Source organism: Opisthorchis viverrini (genome assembly GCF_000715545.1).
Source record: "Opisthorchis viverrini unplaced genomic scaffold opera_v5_43, whole genome shotgun sequence".
Lineage (NCBI taxonomy): Eukaryota > Metazoa > Platyhelminthes > Trematoda > Opisthorchiida > Opisthorchiidae > Opisthorchis > Opisthorchis viverrini.
In genome coordinates this window covers 1,904,620-1,921,064 of record NW_008751699.1, presented here as the reverse complement: position 1 = coordinate 1,921,064, position 16,445 = coordinate 1,904,620, and the positions used below count along the sequence as shown (strand labels likewise).

The 16,445-nt window shown below is 43.2% G+C and overlaps 2 protein-coding genes across 2 annotated transcripts in view; one reads left to right on the top strand and one right to left on the bottom strand.

The window, feature by feature from the left end:
* Positions 1 to 13,094, top strand: part of T265_03173 (hypothetical protein) — a gene marked incomplete at both ends in the record, with an annotated part of 81,812 nt that extends 68,718 nt beyond the window's left edge. Inside the window, 4 exons of the mRNA XM_009167586.1 lie at positions 3,338 to 3,484; positions 4,395 to 4,532; positions 6,249 to 6,629; positions 12,633 to 13,094. Of these exons, the coding sequence (XP_009165850.1) occupies positions 3,338 to 3,484; positions 4,395 to 4,532; positions 6,249 to 6,629; positions 12,633 to 12,746 (780 nt within the window). The remainder of the gene's footprint in view (positions 1 to 3,337; positions 3,485 to 4,394; positions 4,533 to 6,248; positions 6,630 to 12,632) is intronic.
* Positions 13,095 to 13,862: 768 nt separating this feature from the next.
* The window catches only part of T265_03172 (hypothetical protein), a gene marked incomplete at both ends in the record, with an annotated part of 16,301 nt that continues 13,718 nt past the window's right edge, over positions 13,863 to 16,445 (bottom strand). Inside the window, one exon of the mRNA XM_009167585.1 lies at positions 13,863 to 14,378. Coding sequence (XP_009165849.1) covers positions 14,104 to 14,378 — 275 coding nt within the window. The remainder of the gene's footprint in view (positions 14,379 to 16,445) is intronic.

The following is a 16,445-nucleotide window of genomic DNA, read 5'->3' as shown; positions in this document are numbered from 1 at the left end:
ATGCCGGATGTCACCTGGGAACTAGCTCCTAGGAAGAAGCATTAAGGACACGTTTTTTTATTCGTAGAAGGCTATCGAACTTTTCTCGTCTACTACAGACTAGCGGTACTAGGAACCCGGTCGAAGTTAACCTTATAGAGTAACGACTTTTAGGAAAGAGTGAGGCCATCCAGGAGAGGATGTATCATTGGGTACCACGTTCATCTTGCCACTAACGTGCTTGATGTCCATATATATTTCTATGAAGACCGATACCGTTTTCGGTGACAGAGTAAAACACTTGTTTGCTAAAGCCGGAAGTCTGTGGTTCAAGTCCAACCTAAGCCGGATTCTTTCCGTCCATACTGTCTTGGTTCAAATCATTCTAGAGTTTCGTCAGATACGCACTGCTGATTTCCAGAGAGGCCAAAGTAGTCCTTCGCACACTGCCCCGTGGCCTTATAGCATAGAGTGGTTCCATTCACAGAACGAAATACCGCTTTGTGTTGGGTATGTTTAGCCTTCACATTTTTCGGCTTCAAATGTAGTAATCTGTGAGAGGCACTAATGTAGTCGTAAGCACGAAGGAATAAGACTGGCCAACAAACGGACGAATGCATATTCTCACTGAGAACATTGACCATTTTATACGCAAGCCGTCGTAACGACCAGTAGAAGTCGAGTCTTTAACCTGATTCAGAAAGCAAGACGTGTATGCACGTATCGATTCCTCCTGAGTGTGCGTTGAATTAATAACTCAGTTGCAGTAACAACTTTTTAAAAGTTTATTATCGATTGTTAAGTTAACTATGTTCATATCAGCTAGACAACGTACGCAGGAAATGTAGTTCGCGAAACACTTTTTTTCTCCCATTACAAGCTGTATCGTAACGGAATTGAAAGAGCGTTGGAGAAACTATGAATTGAAAAGTTCCTAGTATTTGTGTGTGGTAACTCCTGTCTTATATATATATACATATATATATATATATGTATATATATATAAGACAGGAGTTACCACACACAAATACTAGGAACTTTTCAATTCATAGTTTCTCCAACGCTCTTTCAATTCCGTTACGATACAGCTTGTAATGGGAGAAAAAAAGTGTTTCGCGAACTACATTTCCTGCGTACGTTGTCTAGCTGATATGAACATAGTTAACTTAACAATCGATAATAAACTTTTAAAAAGTTGTTACTGCAACTGAGTTATTAATTCAACGCACACTCAGGAGGAATCGATACGTGCATACACGTCTTGCTTTCTGAATCAGGTTAAAGACTCGACTTCTACTGGTCGTTACGACGGCTTGCGTATAAAATGGTCAATGTTCTCAGTGAGAATATGCATTCGTCCGTTTGTTGGCCAGTCTTATTCCTTCGTGCTTACGACTACATTAGTGCCTCTCACAGATTACTACATTTGAAGCCGAAAAATGTGAAGGCTAAACATACCCAACACAAAGCGGTATTTCGTTCTGTGAATGGAACCACTCTATGCTATAAGGCCACGGGGCAGTGTGCGAAGGACTACTTTGGCCTCTCTGGAAATCAGCAGTGCGTATCTGACGAAACTCTAGAATGATTTGAACCAAGACAGTATGGACGGAAAGAATCCGGCTTAGGTTGGACTTGAACCACAGACTTCCGGCTTTAGCAAACAAGTGTTTTACTCTGTCACCGAAAACGGTATCGGTCTTCATAGAAATATATATGGACATCAAGCACGTTAGTGGCAAGATGAACGTGGTACCCAATGATACATCCTCTCCTGGATGGCCTCACTCTTTCCTAAAAGTCGTTACTCTATAAGGTTAACTTCGACCGGGTTCCTAGTACCGCTAGTCTGTAGTAGACGAGAAAAGTTCGATAGCCTTCTACGAATAAAAAAACGTGTCCTTAATGCTTCTTCCTAGGAGCTAGTTCCCAGGTGACATCCGGCATACACACTCACTGTATAAACAACCATTTGCTTAAACTCCTGCTTTGAGTGTAGTGAGAACTCTTGTCCCTGTTCTGAAGTCTAACCGCACATCATACTGATCGATTTATTATTCATTATTACTACTGTCTTTTAGCATGGGTAATGAACCGGATAAAAGAATTTCGTTCATCACTTAAAGTGCTTTCAGTTCAGCGAAGACCTAACATTTTGTCGAAATGCTTTGTCGCTTTGCAGATGACCAGACGCGCGTTATCTTAAAACAAGGCACTGGAGACTACATTAATGCCAGCTACGTAATCGTGAGTTCACTTATTCGCTTTCGGATGCTTGCGATATCCTTGTATAGATAGCCGTGGGCTACTTTTACATTAACTAGATGGTAACTATTGCTTTCCTGAACTTTTTTTTATTTCGAACAGCAAGCCATCCACTTCATTGCCACTTTATTGCCAGACTACAATCCTTGCTATCTGCTTCCAACATACTGCACTTCTCTCTCGGTTCAAGGAAGGAACTAACTAACATAATCGGGATAGACTGATGCTTTCTATCTCGCTAACTGAGCATATTCCACTAATTTTAGTTAGGCAAAGTAAATCCCTCAACTTCGACTGTCTGTGTATGCCGAATAATCAAATCCTCGACTTTTTCGGCCTGAATTTGTGGCTGGAGATAGACTGTTTTTGTCAGTGTATAAGATAGCTATTTTAAATGTTCATCGTTTTCCCTTGACCAGGTAAGTGGGTTAACCTTCACGGTACAAACTTGACAAGTCCCTGACCTCGTCTACCTTTATTTCGACTCAACCAACACGTGCCCACATCGAAGTCGTGTGATCTTGTACACGTTTTCATTCCAAAGGCGGACGAAATGGTCAAAATAGTTTAAAGCGGCAGTCAGCTCGATATTCTTTCCATAAGAGGAGTAAGTGAAGTGGGAACTTTCACAAACTTAAACAGAATTTCCACTTCACTTTGAGTGGATCGAAGTTTAATCCCGTTACATATGCATCATAGACTGCACTCAAGCAGGAGTTTCAACAATCTATGGTCTTGAATTCTGTTTCTAAAATTTGTCCTCGATTTGCTGGTGCTTCACACCTCGTATTACATCAATAAGATTTTTTACTACTTTACGAATCAGAGCATACCACTCTAGTAATAATCTATATTTTGTGAAATCAGAAACAAGCATCTTTGCGAGTATTTGGACGTGTTTGCTTTTGTTCACTACTGGGTTCTCTACTGGTTGGGATGGGAGCGCTCCGGTCATTTGTTTCACTCCCATCGAATTTCTGCGGTGCTTGTCAAGATGTGCGGGGCTAAACATAAGCAGATTGTGTGCATATACCATCCTTAATTTGTTATATGGTAAGTTTTTTCCAATTACTCCGTTTTTTGTTTCCCCTAGATGGACTTTCCTAAAGCTGGCTTTTCGCTAAACTACATTGCTGCCCAAGGTCCACTACCGAGCACCTATGGTGACTTTTGGCAAATGTGTTGGGAGCAACATGTGAGCGTTGTGGTCATGCTCACGGCAGTCAGCGAAAAGGGGAGAGTGAGTCATTCCTATCACTCTTTGTTGCCTGGTTTGTTGTCCACGTTGCCATGAAAACACACTTTGTCTCTCATCAACGGCATTGATAACATTGTCAATATTAGTCTCTGAGCCTCTTCCTTGATTGCTGAAAGTGATCCAGAACTTGGCGTACTCCAATGGACAGTAATATTTTCTTTTTAGATTTACAATTCGCTTGTCTGCTGCACAGAAGAACCCATATTTTTTCTTTAAATAGGCTGTGGGGCTCAGATAGAATGGTCAGTTGAGTGTTGGTTGAATACCCGCTACACGTATCAGAGGTTCACGCCTATCTGGTGATCCTGGAGAAAAATGAAACCTATTTGAGTTGCCAAGGCGTTTGAAGCAACTTTGCAAGTAGTGATGGGTTAGAGGTTGTTCTCCAACTTTGGGGACGCAGGAATCCCACTATTCAGGTACACCACAGGGTCGAAATAAGCAGCCTGAACGAACGAACAAAGAGTGAAAAAGTTCAGGTGCACTTCTAGGAAATGCGTAGCGTGCAATCAAAGTTGTTTCATTGATGATTCTCCTACTTGACTGAGAATATAGCTTTATTTCCCTTGAACCAAAGCGCACAATCGTTTGTTCCTTCTAAAAGGGGGTCCAGGCACATGATGCAAACGAACAGGCAGCGTCCTTCGATGGAGCGCGAGCTCTCGAACTCTCGAAATTTCTGTAGGGATTCCAAATTTTCCTCTGCACCATATATGCTTGAATATGAATTCAAGTTGTTCCAGTCATCCGTCTCCTCTACTTCTATGCTTTGGTAAAAAATTGAAATTTTCAGCCCATTGAGATTAAAAATTTCGTGTGAAACGCACATTATATAGAACTGTTGAGTCTATCGATTTATCAGGTCGTTTTTACGTATTATTGTCCGCTCCAGGTGAAGTGCCATCAATATTGGCCGGATTTGGGTCAAACTCTCAGGTTTCCTACCTCCAATCCCAACCCGATTTCCTCACGATCGTCCGCGGGACATCCCACCTCAACAGAACTTCAGATACAGACTGTACAAGAAGAGGTAGGTTGCGGTTTTGTCATCTGGAAGCTACTTGTAAATTTGCTGAGGATAACGAACGAAAACGTTTTTGTCCTCTCTTGTCTGGTACCGAATTCCTTCACACAGAGTTTGTCTACACAATATATAACTATGCTCGAATTAACCAGCGTAACAAGTTTTCAGTTATGAAGCTAATTTGTGGCAAACTTGTACAACTAGTTCCACTTAACTGTGTCAATGAGTGTGGGTCATTACGCTTAAGTTACCGATTTGGCAATTACCGGGTATTGTGTGCTGGGATAAACGACCTGGCCATCCACTAGTAGCCAATCTGCTGGTTGGTTGTGCTCGTCAGTTATGCCCAACTGATATTACAGGATCCTCATTTGTTTATGTTAGAACTGCTGGCTGGCTCAGTTGGCGAAATCATCCAGGTTTCTCATCCCTCTTCATCCTACTGGTTGCATCCAAATTTAAGGGACAAGACCCAAATTACCTCCTTCTAATCCAGTCCAGTGTGGTCAATTCCAACAACTACCTTGTGCACTGTTTCCCTCTTCCCGATTATTAGCAGTACTCTGCTTCCTTTCGTGACTTCCATTCGTCCCATGTGTACAGGATCCTGTCCACGCATTGTTTCTATCTCCTTGATAGTCTGGGGGCCTGGCTTATTCTTATGGTTTCGTGCTCATTAAATGGACCCAAGGTTAACTTTGCGTATACCAAAAGCGTAGATAATTCAGCTGGTCGGTTGAGTTGCAAATATTTATTAGCTAGCAGAAGTGGCACATCGGTGAAAGTTCGTGAACAACCGGAAGACTCATGGATCACTTTTATTTGGTTGAAATGCCTTTCAGGAAGAGGCATGACAGATTTGTGACTTTACACATCAGCGGTAAAAACAAGAGAAAATCACGCATCTTCAGGTGATCTTGATCGTCACAAACCCCGAATGCTCTGGAATTTCACGCAGTCCAAAGTGATCATGTATGTATGCGCTAAAAGTTCAACAAGCAAGCAAACAAGCAATCCAGAACGTGTATTTGATTAAGCGTGTCACACATCATGAACTTCGGTTAACAACTTTCGTTTGTCTTCCATCTCTTCAGCAGTCTGTACTCTGTTGACCTACTTTTACCTTTGTCTCACATAAATTCCCTCATCTGTTCGGTGTCTTTCGTTGTTGTCCGTCCGAGCCGTGTACCAGTACCTCGTCGAATCTTCACAGGGGTTTCTGCTTTTCGAGTTTTTCATCAAGTGACATCCATTCTGTATGAACTGTTGCGTTATGGGACAGAAACCTCCATAGATCGCATTTCTGTCGGATTAGTACATGATCCTGGATAAACTGTTCCCACGCCACCGTGAGATGTTGAAAGGCATGCAGTCCTCATTGTCTGGAGAAACCACTCCTTAAGGTGATCACTGGGATGTGTTACTATGGTGAACTCCGTCCCACGTGGGACCAAGTTAATTATGATGGGATCACCTTGTATCACAGTTGTCCAACCGATAAACCGTTTAACTCCAAAGCAGCGAAACCTGCTTTTGAAGTTGTCTGGATCTCTCCTGAAAGAACATAGGTCCTCTAGATGTTACTGAGTTTATTCATAAGCATTTCAGCCTACCTCTCAGCTCCCTAGAACACAAATTACTTTGAATATGATTATACTCGAAGAAAAGTTACTCTTGACTGAGCAGTTAAAAATCATCTCCTCCCATTCACCTATTTTGAAGGTTGCCGGAGATTTTGCATTTCGGGAATTTACTATAAGCCAGCTTTCTCTGACGGCTCAACGTTCCAGTACATTGCAGAATAATTCAAACCCTAAAACGACAGAGTCCCGTCGGATCACGCAGCTTCAATATATTACGTGGCCAGACCATGGAGTTCCGAACAATCCGACAGATTTTATCTCGTTTGTGGAACGGGTGCGCGATAAACGTGGTGCAGATCCAGCTCCTGTTGTAGTCCACTGTTCAGCTGGAATAGGACGTACAGGTGTCCTCATAACCATGGAAACAGCCATGAATTTGATCGAACGGGGACATCCAATTCGACCCCTGGAGCTGGTTCAATTAATGCGGTCGCAAAGGGGCCTTTTAATTCAAACAACGGTACAGTATTCATTTAGCTTGCAATTTTTTAGTTACTTCACATCGAGAATGATTTTTCGTGCATCTCGGCTTCCCACACCTTCAGCGCATTCAAAAGTTGATCCTTAATCGGTGCTCAGAGCCTTTTAGACCTCTGATAGACCTTGGATTTAGAAATAGTTTAAATGTCGTCCATCGTTATCCGGCTAGCGTTCATTCATGATGTTCTCCAAAATGAGCGACTTCAACTGCAAAACGAACATCGAACAGTTCTGATGTCTAGAAGCGCGTCTCCATAAAACTATTATCCCATATGACAGTTCGAGTCTATGTTGACTCAGGATAGCAGGTTTCACCAAGCGCATCCTAGTCGGCCATGTACCTCTATGCATGTACTTACACGGTGCGTAATTTTGAAATATATCAGATAGAATCCCCTTTGGTGGTGATCCTTCCTCGAAATGAGGCTCCCACGCCTCGGGATCGAAAAGGAGGCATCTTCTCGTGGTCCATATGGCCGTTTTACTGCCAGTGTGGAAACACGACAGTGTCATATGCCGTTGGCCAGAATTCATTCGTGAAAATACTTCACGTCACAGGCGAAGGTTTTGAACTAATCCGCCACCTCAGAGAAATGTTATGCACTGTGCTTGGCTTGGTCAATAATTAATTCTCGAATGTGCATACAGTGTTTGTTGGAGCGGTTCACAATGACACGACCGACTGGAGGCAAAAAAAATCAAATGATCGGATAAAAACATACATATTAATTTTTGTTTTCTACGCACAATTAATTGATGACAATCTTGACTGGTATTTCTTTGGTGAGCTGGAAATTGCGAAAAACACTGGTTCGGGGCTGTTGTATCGTGGGTGGCCGTCTATTGGTTATGCCTGCACTGGGCCTACCAGACTACGCGATAGGGAGAAGACAGAGAACTGGGGACACGGCTGTAGTGCCAGGACAAAACATACAGAGCGTCTGTGTAATATATAGGAAGACTAAATGGCCAAATATGGTCGTCCACTTGTGCATCCCGCACAGCCAATGGCGATGTTCCGGTCGTGAACAAGCTCAGGCCCACAACGCTGGTTGTATGTTGCTAAGCCGTGTTTGGTGAGAGCCACCGATTCACCTACTTTCCGAACGTGTCGTACCGATGGTGACCTTGGGGATGTGTCACTCCCTGCACATGTGCCTTTTTCCTGTCTGGGCGCGTCCTGACAGGGACGTTCGTTTCCACATGTGCTTGTTGAACTATGCCCGTGGACCCTTACGCAGGCTGTGTTGGAGAATCTGGTTCGTGTTAGACCGCACATGTGACCACCTGCATTCCCATTAAGCGGCCTGAACACCAGGGTCAGCACGCCAGAGTTACTGAGCATGGGCATCAGTTAGGTAGACGCAGTCCAACAGTTTGGACCTTAAATCTATGTGGCACCGTCACAAGCCGCAACCGAGGCATGCATACATGGTTAGTTAAAGTGGGCTAGTAACCAGCTTGGTATTTACAACAATGATACTGTAGTAGATTTAACACACCGGAGTGCGAAATATTTGCTTCGGCAAATGAAAGTAAATTAACAGGGAACTCGGTCATGTATGCAGCAGACAAACAGGTAGTACGTGCTTTTGGTAGGTAGGACCTAGCTCATATATACATGGAAAATGCTGGGCGATGTCTCGGTTTTTTTTAGGCCAACCTTTCATCAGGCCAAGTGACTAGGTTATGAGGTTGGTCGAGATTCAAGGCGAGAGCATAATCAATCAGTTAAGTCAGGCTTAATCGGTGATGTCTCGGTTTAGGCCAACCTTTCATCAGGCCAAGTGACTAGGTTATGAGGTTGGTCGAGATTCAAGGCGAGAGCATAATCAATCAGTTAAGTCAGGCTTAATCGGTGTTTTAATTGTTGGCTAAGGAATTTCGTTTCTAAGAGTCCAGCTCAGGGTTTAGTTTTTCCGGTTTGCTTGGTGCAAAAGTCCCTCTTGAACCTCGTTTACACTTTTTGACTGACTGATATGCTAAAACCATTTGAGGGGAAATCAAAAGCCCTCATTGGGAATTCGTACAACTTTGCCAATGAAGTTAAAGTCGTCGTTATCAGTCAACTGGAAAAAGTTTGGAACTTACTGAGAAGTCATCGTTCCGGAAGGGTTTGGTAAACAATCGGTAGTTTTTAACTGGGTAACGTTTCGATTTTGACACAAGTGAACAGGTCACCAAGCTTCCCAGGTTTTAAGGCAGACGGAAAACTAATCAGTAAAACTTCTTCATATTTGTGCACTAGATCAGTTTTGAGTATCAATAAACGGCTCTTGTCGGTTAGTGTGGTTGTCAAAACCTTTTGTTAATGGACTGGGGGAGTTTCAGACTAATTGTGATCGAGTTTGTTTCCTTAGTCTTCCACTTCAATGCGCTTCAAGTGATGATTCACCGAGGTTACCGCTGATAGATTTCGTTGGTCTTTGTGGGGTTGTGAGTGCTGCGACAATTTAGTTGGGGGGAGGGGTGTGAGGTCAAGTGGAATTCAGATGACTCCTTCTCCTCCGGATGACCGCACGCCAACACGTGTCGACTGATCCAGAACCCTTCTCCACAAGCTTGCCAGTTCCACGCCTTCTATTCTGTTCATACTGAGATGCTTGGCGATTTCTACCGCCTCGGTCATCAGTCTCTTTGACTTGAACCGTAGTCCTCGTGCCAAAACCTCAGCAGTTTCTAAATCTGTTTTGTCCCATGTCCAGTGCATGTTCTGCAAATGCCGAGTCTTTTAGTGACGCTTGATATTCATCTGCGTTTCTCGGCGGCCTGTTCATTTTTCTCTTTTGCTCTCCGATTCTGCTGTGAAGTTCCCTGGCCGTCTGTCTTATGTAGGCCTTAATACAGTCGTTACTCTTGATTTTGTAGACACAATACCTAGTCCTGTTTGACGAGAGGCGAGAGCACCAGTTCAGAGCGCAGTTTGTTTTTGGAACAGCTGTTTATTCACAAGAAAATAATTCTTCCAATGGAGTCTCCAATACCCCAAGTTTTAGCTAATATTTATAAGCAGGGATCTGAACAAATGGCTTTGGCTGGATATCCTCGTCTGCAGAGCATTTTTGGCGTTGTGTTGACGATAACTTTGTTGTAAGCACGAATAATCATGTGAAAAACTTCCATGACCATCTCAGTACTTTGGATACTCATATCAAATTTAGCGTGAAGATATATTTCACTTCGGGCACACTATACTTTCTGGACTGTATGAGACATCTGATTGGCGAAAAATTAAAAATTACTATCTACGGGAAACCAACAGGCACAGCGACCACCTCAACCTACTCATTAGCACACCCAAAGACCGTGTACGCCAATATTGTCCCATCGAAATTTGTTCGAGTCAGATCAGCTGCTGGCCTAGCGGTGGAAATCAGCAAGCCTTACAGCGTGAATAGAATCGAGGGTATAGAACTGTTAGAGAGTGGTCTTAGATAACACATGTTGACAGTTGAGTGTATTTGACAGTAGCTGTGCCAATAAACGTATAATCACTAGCAAAACGGGGTAGAAATCCCAACCCAACCAAAGTCCACAAAATCCCTCTCTCTTATTTAACTATCGTAGCTCATCCATACAGACAGACGAAAAGTGTAAACGACGTTTAAGAGTAACCTTAACCGGAAAAACTAAGCCTTACGCTGAACCCAAATCCTTGTAGGTTCCCCATCGGTTTTAACACTGTTTGACCAACTATAACAAACAAAACCTCTTAGCCGACACCTAATACCGGTTTAGCATGACTTAGATGATTAGTCCTGCTTTCGCCTTGAATCTTGACCTAGTCAACTGCGTCAAGAACAAGACGGTGCCCAGCACTGATCTTTTCCCAACACAGAACGATTTTGGGAGTTCAAACACACATCGTAGAAATACTGCGTACAATGGCTAATCACAGTTTGGTCAATTCTCGCCACGATGTTTACATCGTCGCATGTTTGGATGTCTGATATCCTCTAGAGACCTAAAGCTGGTCTTCCAACATTAGTTTGTCCACTGACGGATCGATATGTGTTTGCTGATGCACAATAAGTCCAAAGCGACCTGCGTAAGTTCCAGCTATTTTCATCAGGTGAAAATAGCAATTAACGATTATAGCAACAGTGATCAACAAGCGTTTCTCTCAGTGAAAAGTTGGAGAACTGCGATGAAGACACAGGAAATAGAACCTTGAGAAGACCAATGATCTTGAATTAGGGTGAACTGGCCTACCGATGTGATGAAACAAAGCCATTTCCTTCCTACCAAAAATGAACCTGAAAATGGGGGGATTCCCAATGCATCTATTAAGACATAAAACTGCATCGTTCCGGTACACAGTCGTAATAGAACTGGAACGTGCAGGTACTGAGATTTTAGCGGGTTGGTCAAGTTACGACAGGAGTATCCAAGCGGCCGTCGATGGAGCTCGATCCAGTGTGGCCGTATTTTCGGGGATTCACTTTTCAGGAGGCAATGGTGGAGGTTTTGGGCCTGGAAAAAACTCCCAGTCATTCGCGCTGATTGTCTGTTAAACTCATCGTATTCATAACCCAAGAGTACTTCAACCTTGGTGAAGCAGATTTAGGGTTAGCCGTGGAGACCCAAACCAGAAAGTGGATTGCTGTGAAGTGTGGCGCACAAGGGCTAAAGATACTGCAGAGACTAGTGGGCATGAAACAGTTCCAGTGATTTAGTTTGTAATGCCATGACTCGTCATCAGATTGATTGACCCATAGTTTTGGATTAGGAACTGGGAAACAGGACAAAAGACTCACTACTCTAAGTCATTCCCCATCACTAGGCTGCTCATGCAGGTCGTAATACTAAACCCTAATTCATCACTGTAGTTGATAATCGGATGTGTTCAGTATTGTTTATCGCAATGGTGTGTACTTTACGAACACATTTTCTTGCAGAGCCAATTTCAATTCGTCTGTGAAATGATCCTCAAAGTCTTTCAACGTAAGTCACTTAAGATTGCGTTCAATATGTTCTCGGTTTTAGTTCAGTTACTTTGTGAACGTGGGAACTAACCATCCGTTTTATAGGCATTTTGAGTTTGATTGTCAATACTACCTATAGCACAATAAGGTCAGGGACGGAATTATATCTCCATGTGGAATGCGGGGAGTAAAGCTGGATGGACGAATCACGGATAAACCACTCATGTGACCTCTAAATTGGTTTGGACACAACCGTGACTTCAATTGAAGGTTGCTGAAAGCTGTTCGACAGCTGATAACCAGTTTCGGCCTTCTTGGGGCTCACCAGGCAGGCGCAGTCCCCGAGTATACGGTAACCCTACGTTGTGCGTGGACCTACAGTGCGCAAAATTCGACAAACAGACCTATTAATACCAATTTAGTCGTGGGCCATCGAAGTGTTCAACAACCTTATGGGTAGTTTCCTTCACAAGTATATACTGCGATATCTCGAACACCGTATCAACTTAAACATGAGGCAGTCTTCGTGCAGCACAATCAGTTGAAGAAAAAATCACAAAGCAGAAACTGTGCTGAAGTTCCGGCAAGTTTCCCGTGAAAACCAAATGGGTATGCATTTGGGTGTATTTGGCAAAGCTTGACTTGTAGATGTTCTGCAATCGAATGTGAGACAAAAATGCAGCCTCAGATTTCGGTAGATACAGCTTCTGATAGATTAAAACGGAAAAAAGAGCCTATTCATAAGGTAAGGAATAATTTGTACTGCAAATGCCTGAGAATATGTGCTACCCTAGCCATTTACAAGCGCTCTTTTGTGGTATTTTGATGTTAATCACGACCAAAATAGATACATTCGTGTACCACCGTCGTTTATTAGAAATAAAATAGACATTTTATGGAAATCATCTTCGAAATTCATAAGTTTTGGCCACCACTTATCCTCGGGACTGAAAAAATTCGCAAACTGCGCAAAGGCATCTGCATGTCCGTACGGCCTACGTTGCCTATTGAAAATGTCTATCCTTCTCACCTATAATTCTCGCATTTCCCTACCACAGGTGATCAAGGCGACCAACCGCACAGCTGACGTTGGCAGAGGTCCCGGCTTATTGGCTGCACCTGTCCCAATCTCGATCGTTCTCTGTACTATTATCAATAACTCACTGAAGTGATAAACTGTAGTACCTTTTTTCGTCTGCAATTTCGGTTTTTTAGATTCTCTTATTTAAAAATGGCGATCGAGTAGGGAGGGGCCTTCTCATGAAGCCCTATGATTTCACGAGTTTTTGACTACTCGTGAGTAAGCCGTTTGTACGATAATATTTGGGCCGCGCTGTGCTTTGCTCCCCCAAATGCTGTGATTCGGCACGTGTCGCTGCTCAAATATACCCATATTACATATCACTTGTAGCAGAAACTTCTCCAAATCTTGGAGCCGCTGCATCATATCTTTTGAGATGTTCCAATTTTCTCTTCTCTACTCACTGACTTTCTGAAGTTGCACATAAAGGTACTTTTGGTCAATTCCATCTTTTTCTGTCATACCTTAGCCGAAAAATGGGTACGTGATAAGTCACAGATAAAGGACGAAAAAGACGGCAGTGTGCGCAGGGCATCGTTGAAAAGAAACCACTGACAGCTGCGTATCACGTATCAGTCAATGCTATTCCCCGAATGGTGCTAGATTGGCGGCTTTTGAGAATAAATGACCTCTCAGTCGGTGCGTTCTTGACTTCTTTCCCCAAGGTCATACAGCTCCTGCGTTATAGTCCCGATCATACATTCTCTATGCTCAACTGGTACCTGCTTGCATTGTCAACCTACTAGAGTCCTATTGAATGCTAAGAACTTCGTAGACTTCTTGTAGATTGAATCGGTTTGTGGGCGTACCCCGATAGTGAATAAGTGAACACGCATTGTCCTCAGCCGGACATACCTAATTGAGCATGAAAGTCCATATGATACATACTGACATTATTCCATGTTTTGATTGGATTGGGCGCACGCCAGAACGATACAAGCCATTGCTTAGGGTAGCAGGTTATTGTTTAATCATTTACAAGGATACAATCTCCGAAAATGATCGCAATAAATAGATCCCAACGAGCACAACCCAACGCTGTCAATCATCATTCTATATGATCCGATGTATCTCCACATAATCAGATGCATTGTTCCCTGAAATTTCGAGAGACAAAAACGCGGTTGTACTCAGCTGCGACGAGAATCGGCCGTTACCTATCCCATAGAGCCTTGCGCCAGTCGAAAATTGGTAGCGTTCCATTCATCAGATAATTTGTTCAATATACTGACTCCATGAGAACAACAGTGGCATCAAGATGTCGTACAAACCTAAAGAAAGCATCCGTCACAAAATGCATGAAACTTTAAAAACGAAGAAATGAGACAAGGACGAATGAACGAATAAAACGACACAGTTGAGAAGTCAGATACAAAAGCACAGTCGGAGTACTCTCAAGTACACACAAAATGGAATGAAGAGAACAGATCTAACGATCCTAGACTAGATCACAAGGTCCAATGAGTTCGGTCAAAGCCTTGGGCGATTCCGTGGATAAGACGTTTCGCCTCCTCCTTGTTAACAGCTTCAAAGACGAAACAATGGAAGCGTTTTGCGATGCTACATGGTTCCTCACCTACGATGTAGGCTAGGTAGTTCGTGTTGTCCGTCCGCCGGCCGCAAGAGGAAATCTGAGGAAATGAATGTTGAAACATGGGTGGTTTTGTTGGATCAACAGTTCCGGTACGTGGGTGCATATTCCAGATTGCGATTCCAAGTTCACCTGTGAACGATGAAGGAAAACCGTGCAAACATGAGTAAATATGCCTCAACTGTTGCAAGAGTCCAGAGGAAGTGTGAAAAGGGATATCCGAAACGGATGCAGTGGACAAAGAGGCGAAGCGGCACACTAATGCATAATTGCCAAACGAAATCAATGTCCTTGTATTTCAGGTTCAGGAGTGAAGTTGAAAGACTAAAACCTGCATATACAGCTCCTGTTTCGAAAAAGTTGGTCTGAACCGCTCCGAACTAGGATAGCAAATCTCTCCTTGGCCTGATTCTCCAATATAATCAACTAAAATATTTGCAACGCATAAGGTTTGTCAACCTCTGTCGGATAAACGTACGAGTGTAAGAGTCACTAAAAGGTGGTGGTATACTTTGTCCGATATATGCGCTCAAACTCTGTCACGACCTGGTAGTGCCGACCATATATTTGTAAGCTATGGTTTCTGGGGCATACAAAATGACTGATTCAACCGATCACTCCAACAGAGTTTACGGTACGCTTTATTTTCGTACTGCCTGAATGAACTTTTCCGTTTAGGGTCACATCGCAGCAAGGCAACGAACAGTGTTGTGCAAAACCAAATATAACTGCATACCTTGTACTATTTTAGCGATGGAATAATCTACACTAATAGGTCTACAAGCTTGGGCTTTTCTCCGTTTCTCGTCACGCCAGTTTTTTGTTTTCTATTCACCAAGGTGTTGGAATGAACAACATTGTGCTTCGTGACCTGCACAAGCGGTCTTCCGATCCTCNTGGTTATGTTGTGCCACAGAATGCTGAATCTAAATCCGTCAAATATGGTAGGCTCCCTCGACAACGTGACCTTTCACAACAAACCCCACACCAGAGCAACCGATTTTGGTCATTCCCATCAAGTATTTATGAATAAAATGAAGCGAGTTCTCATGTCTCTGGTGACACCAGTCAGGTTGTCACCAGTCACTCTCTTACTTCTTGAGTGAACGCTAATATCACGTTGATACACATTTTAATCAGGTACAACAGCCGGCGTTCAGTCCTCTGGAGCAACCGTTTTCGACTGGTACCTTCAGGGATTGTTGTGAGAGTTCCGCTGTACCACTGATCACCAGTAGTCATCAGCATTAGAAGACCAGTAGCGTCCATTCGCACCGACACCAGCGACTGAGAGAGACAGTAGAGTGTGACACCCGAAACAAGAAGACCATTCCTTAGATTACCACTGTGTAGACAGTGACCCCATATACCCATAAAAATCTTCCATCAAGCACTAACGGATTGAAGTTGGACAACTCCGAAGCGCAGTGGTAACAATACTTGAAACCGGAATGATAGGCGTGTAGCATGTCCAGGGATTAGCCACCAGCACGCCGTCGGGCTTTAAGCATACCAAACACAAGACACCAAGAACTTCTTCATGTGTGATTTTGTGGTCGCATCAAGGTTGTAATGGAATGACGACCCAAGGTAACGTCCTACGATCGATATGGGTGTGTCGCAAGTCAACGTGGCATCGACACCTGTGTTCTGACACCGACATGGACAACGATTAGTCAATTGATTTTCATTCGCTGTGAGGCACGGTTAGAGTGAGTAGACACATTCCTGTCCTGCATTATTTATCCCTTGTGGCCAAGGGGTTTGCATGTAATCCACAACTTAGCACCAAATAACGAAAAAATGCGGATGACATAATCGTGGTGCCAAAAAATCTCCACTGCTTTTTCACTGGTTTTCAGCATTTACTTGTTTGCTCTTTAAGTGACATCGCAAACCATCCGAAAATTCACTAAAAATTGAAATTTACTGGGTTTTCAGAGGGATGCATGAGTATATCCCATCAATGTGATGCAATAAAAACTGGATACATTATCTCCCTCTATCAAAACTACCTAAGGGATCGGCGAATATACACTCATTTGCAAACTAATTTGGTTTTTCGAGAGACTCACCCGGAACCCATCAACCTTATGAGTAGTACATTGCAGATATTCATGTATCGCGACATCTCGAACATCGTAGCGACTGAAACATGAGGCGGCCTGGTGCAGCACATTCAGTTGCCTGAGAACATCA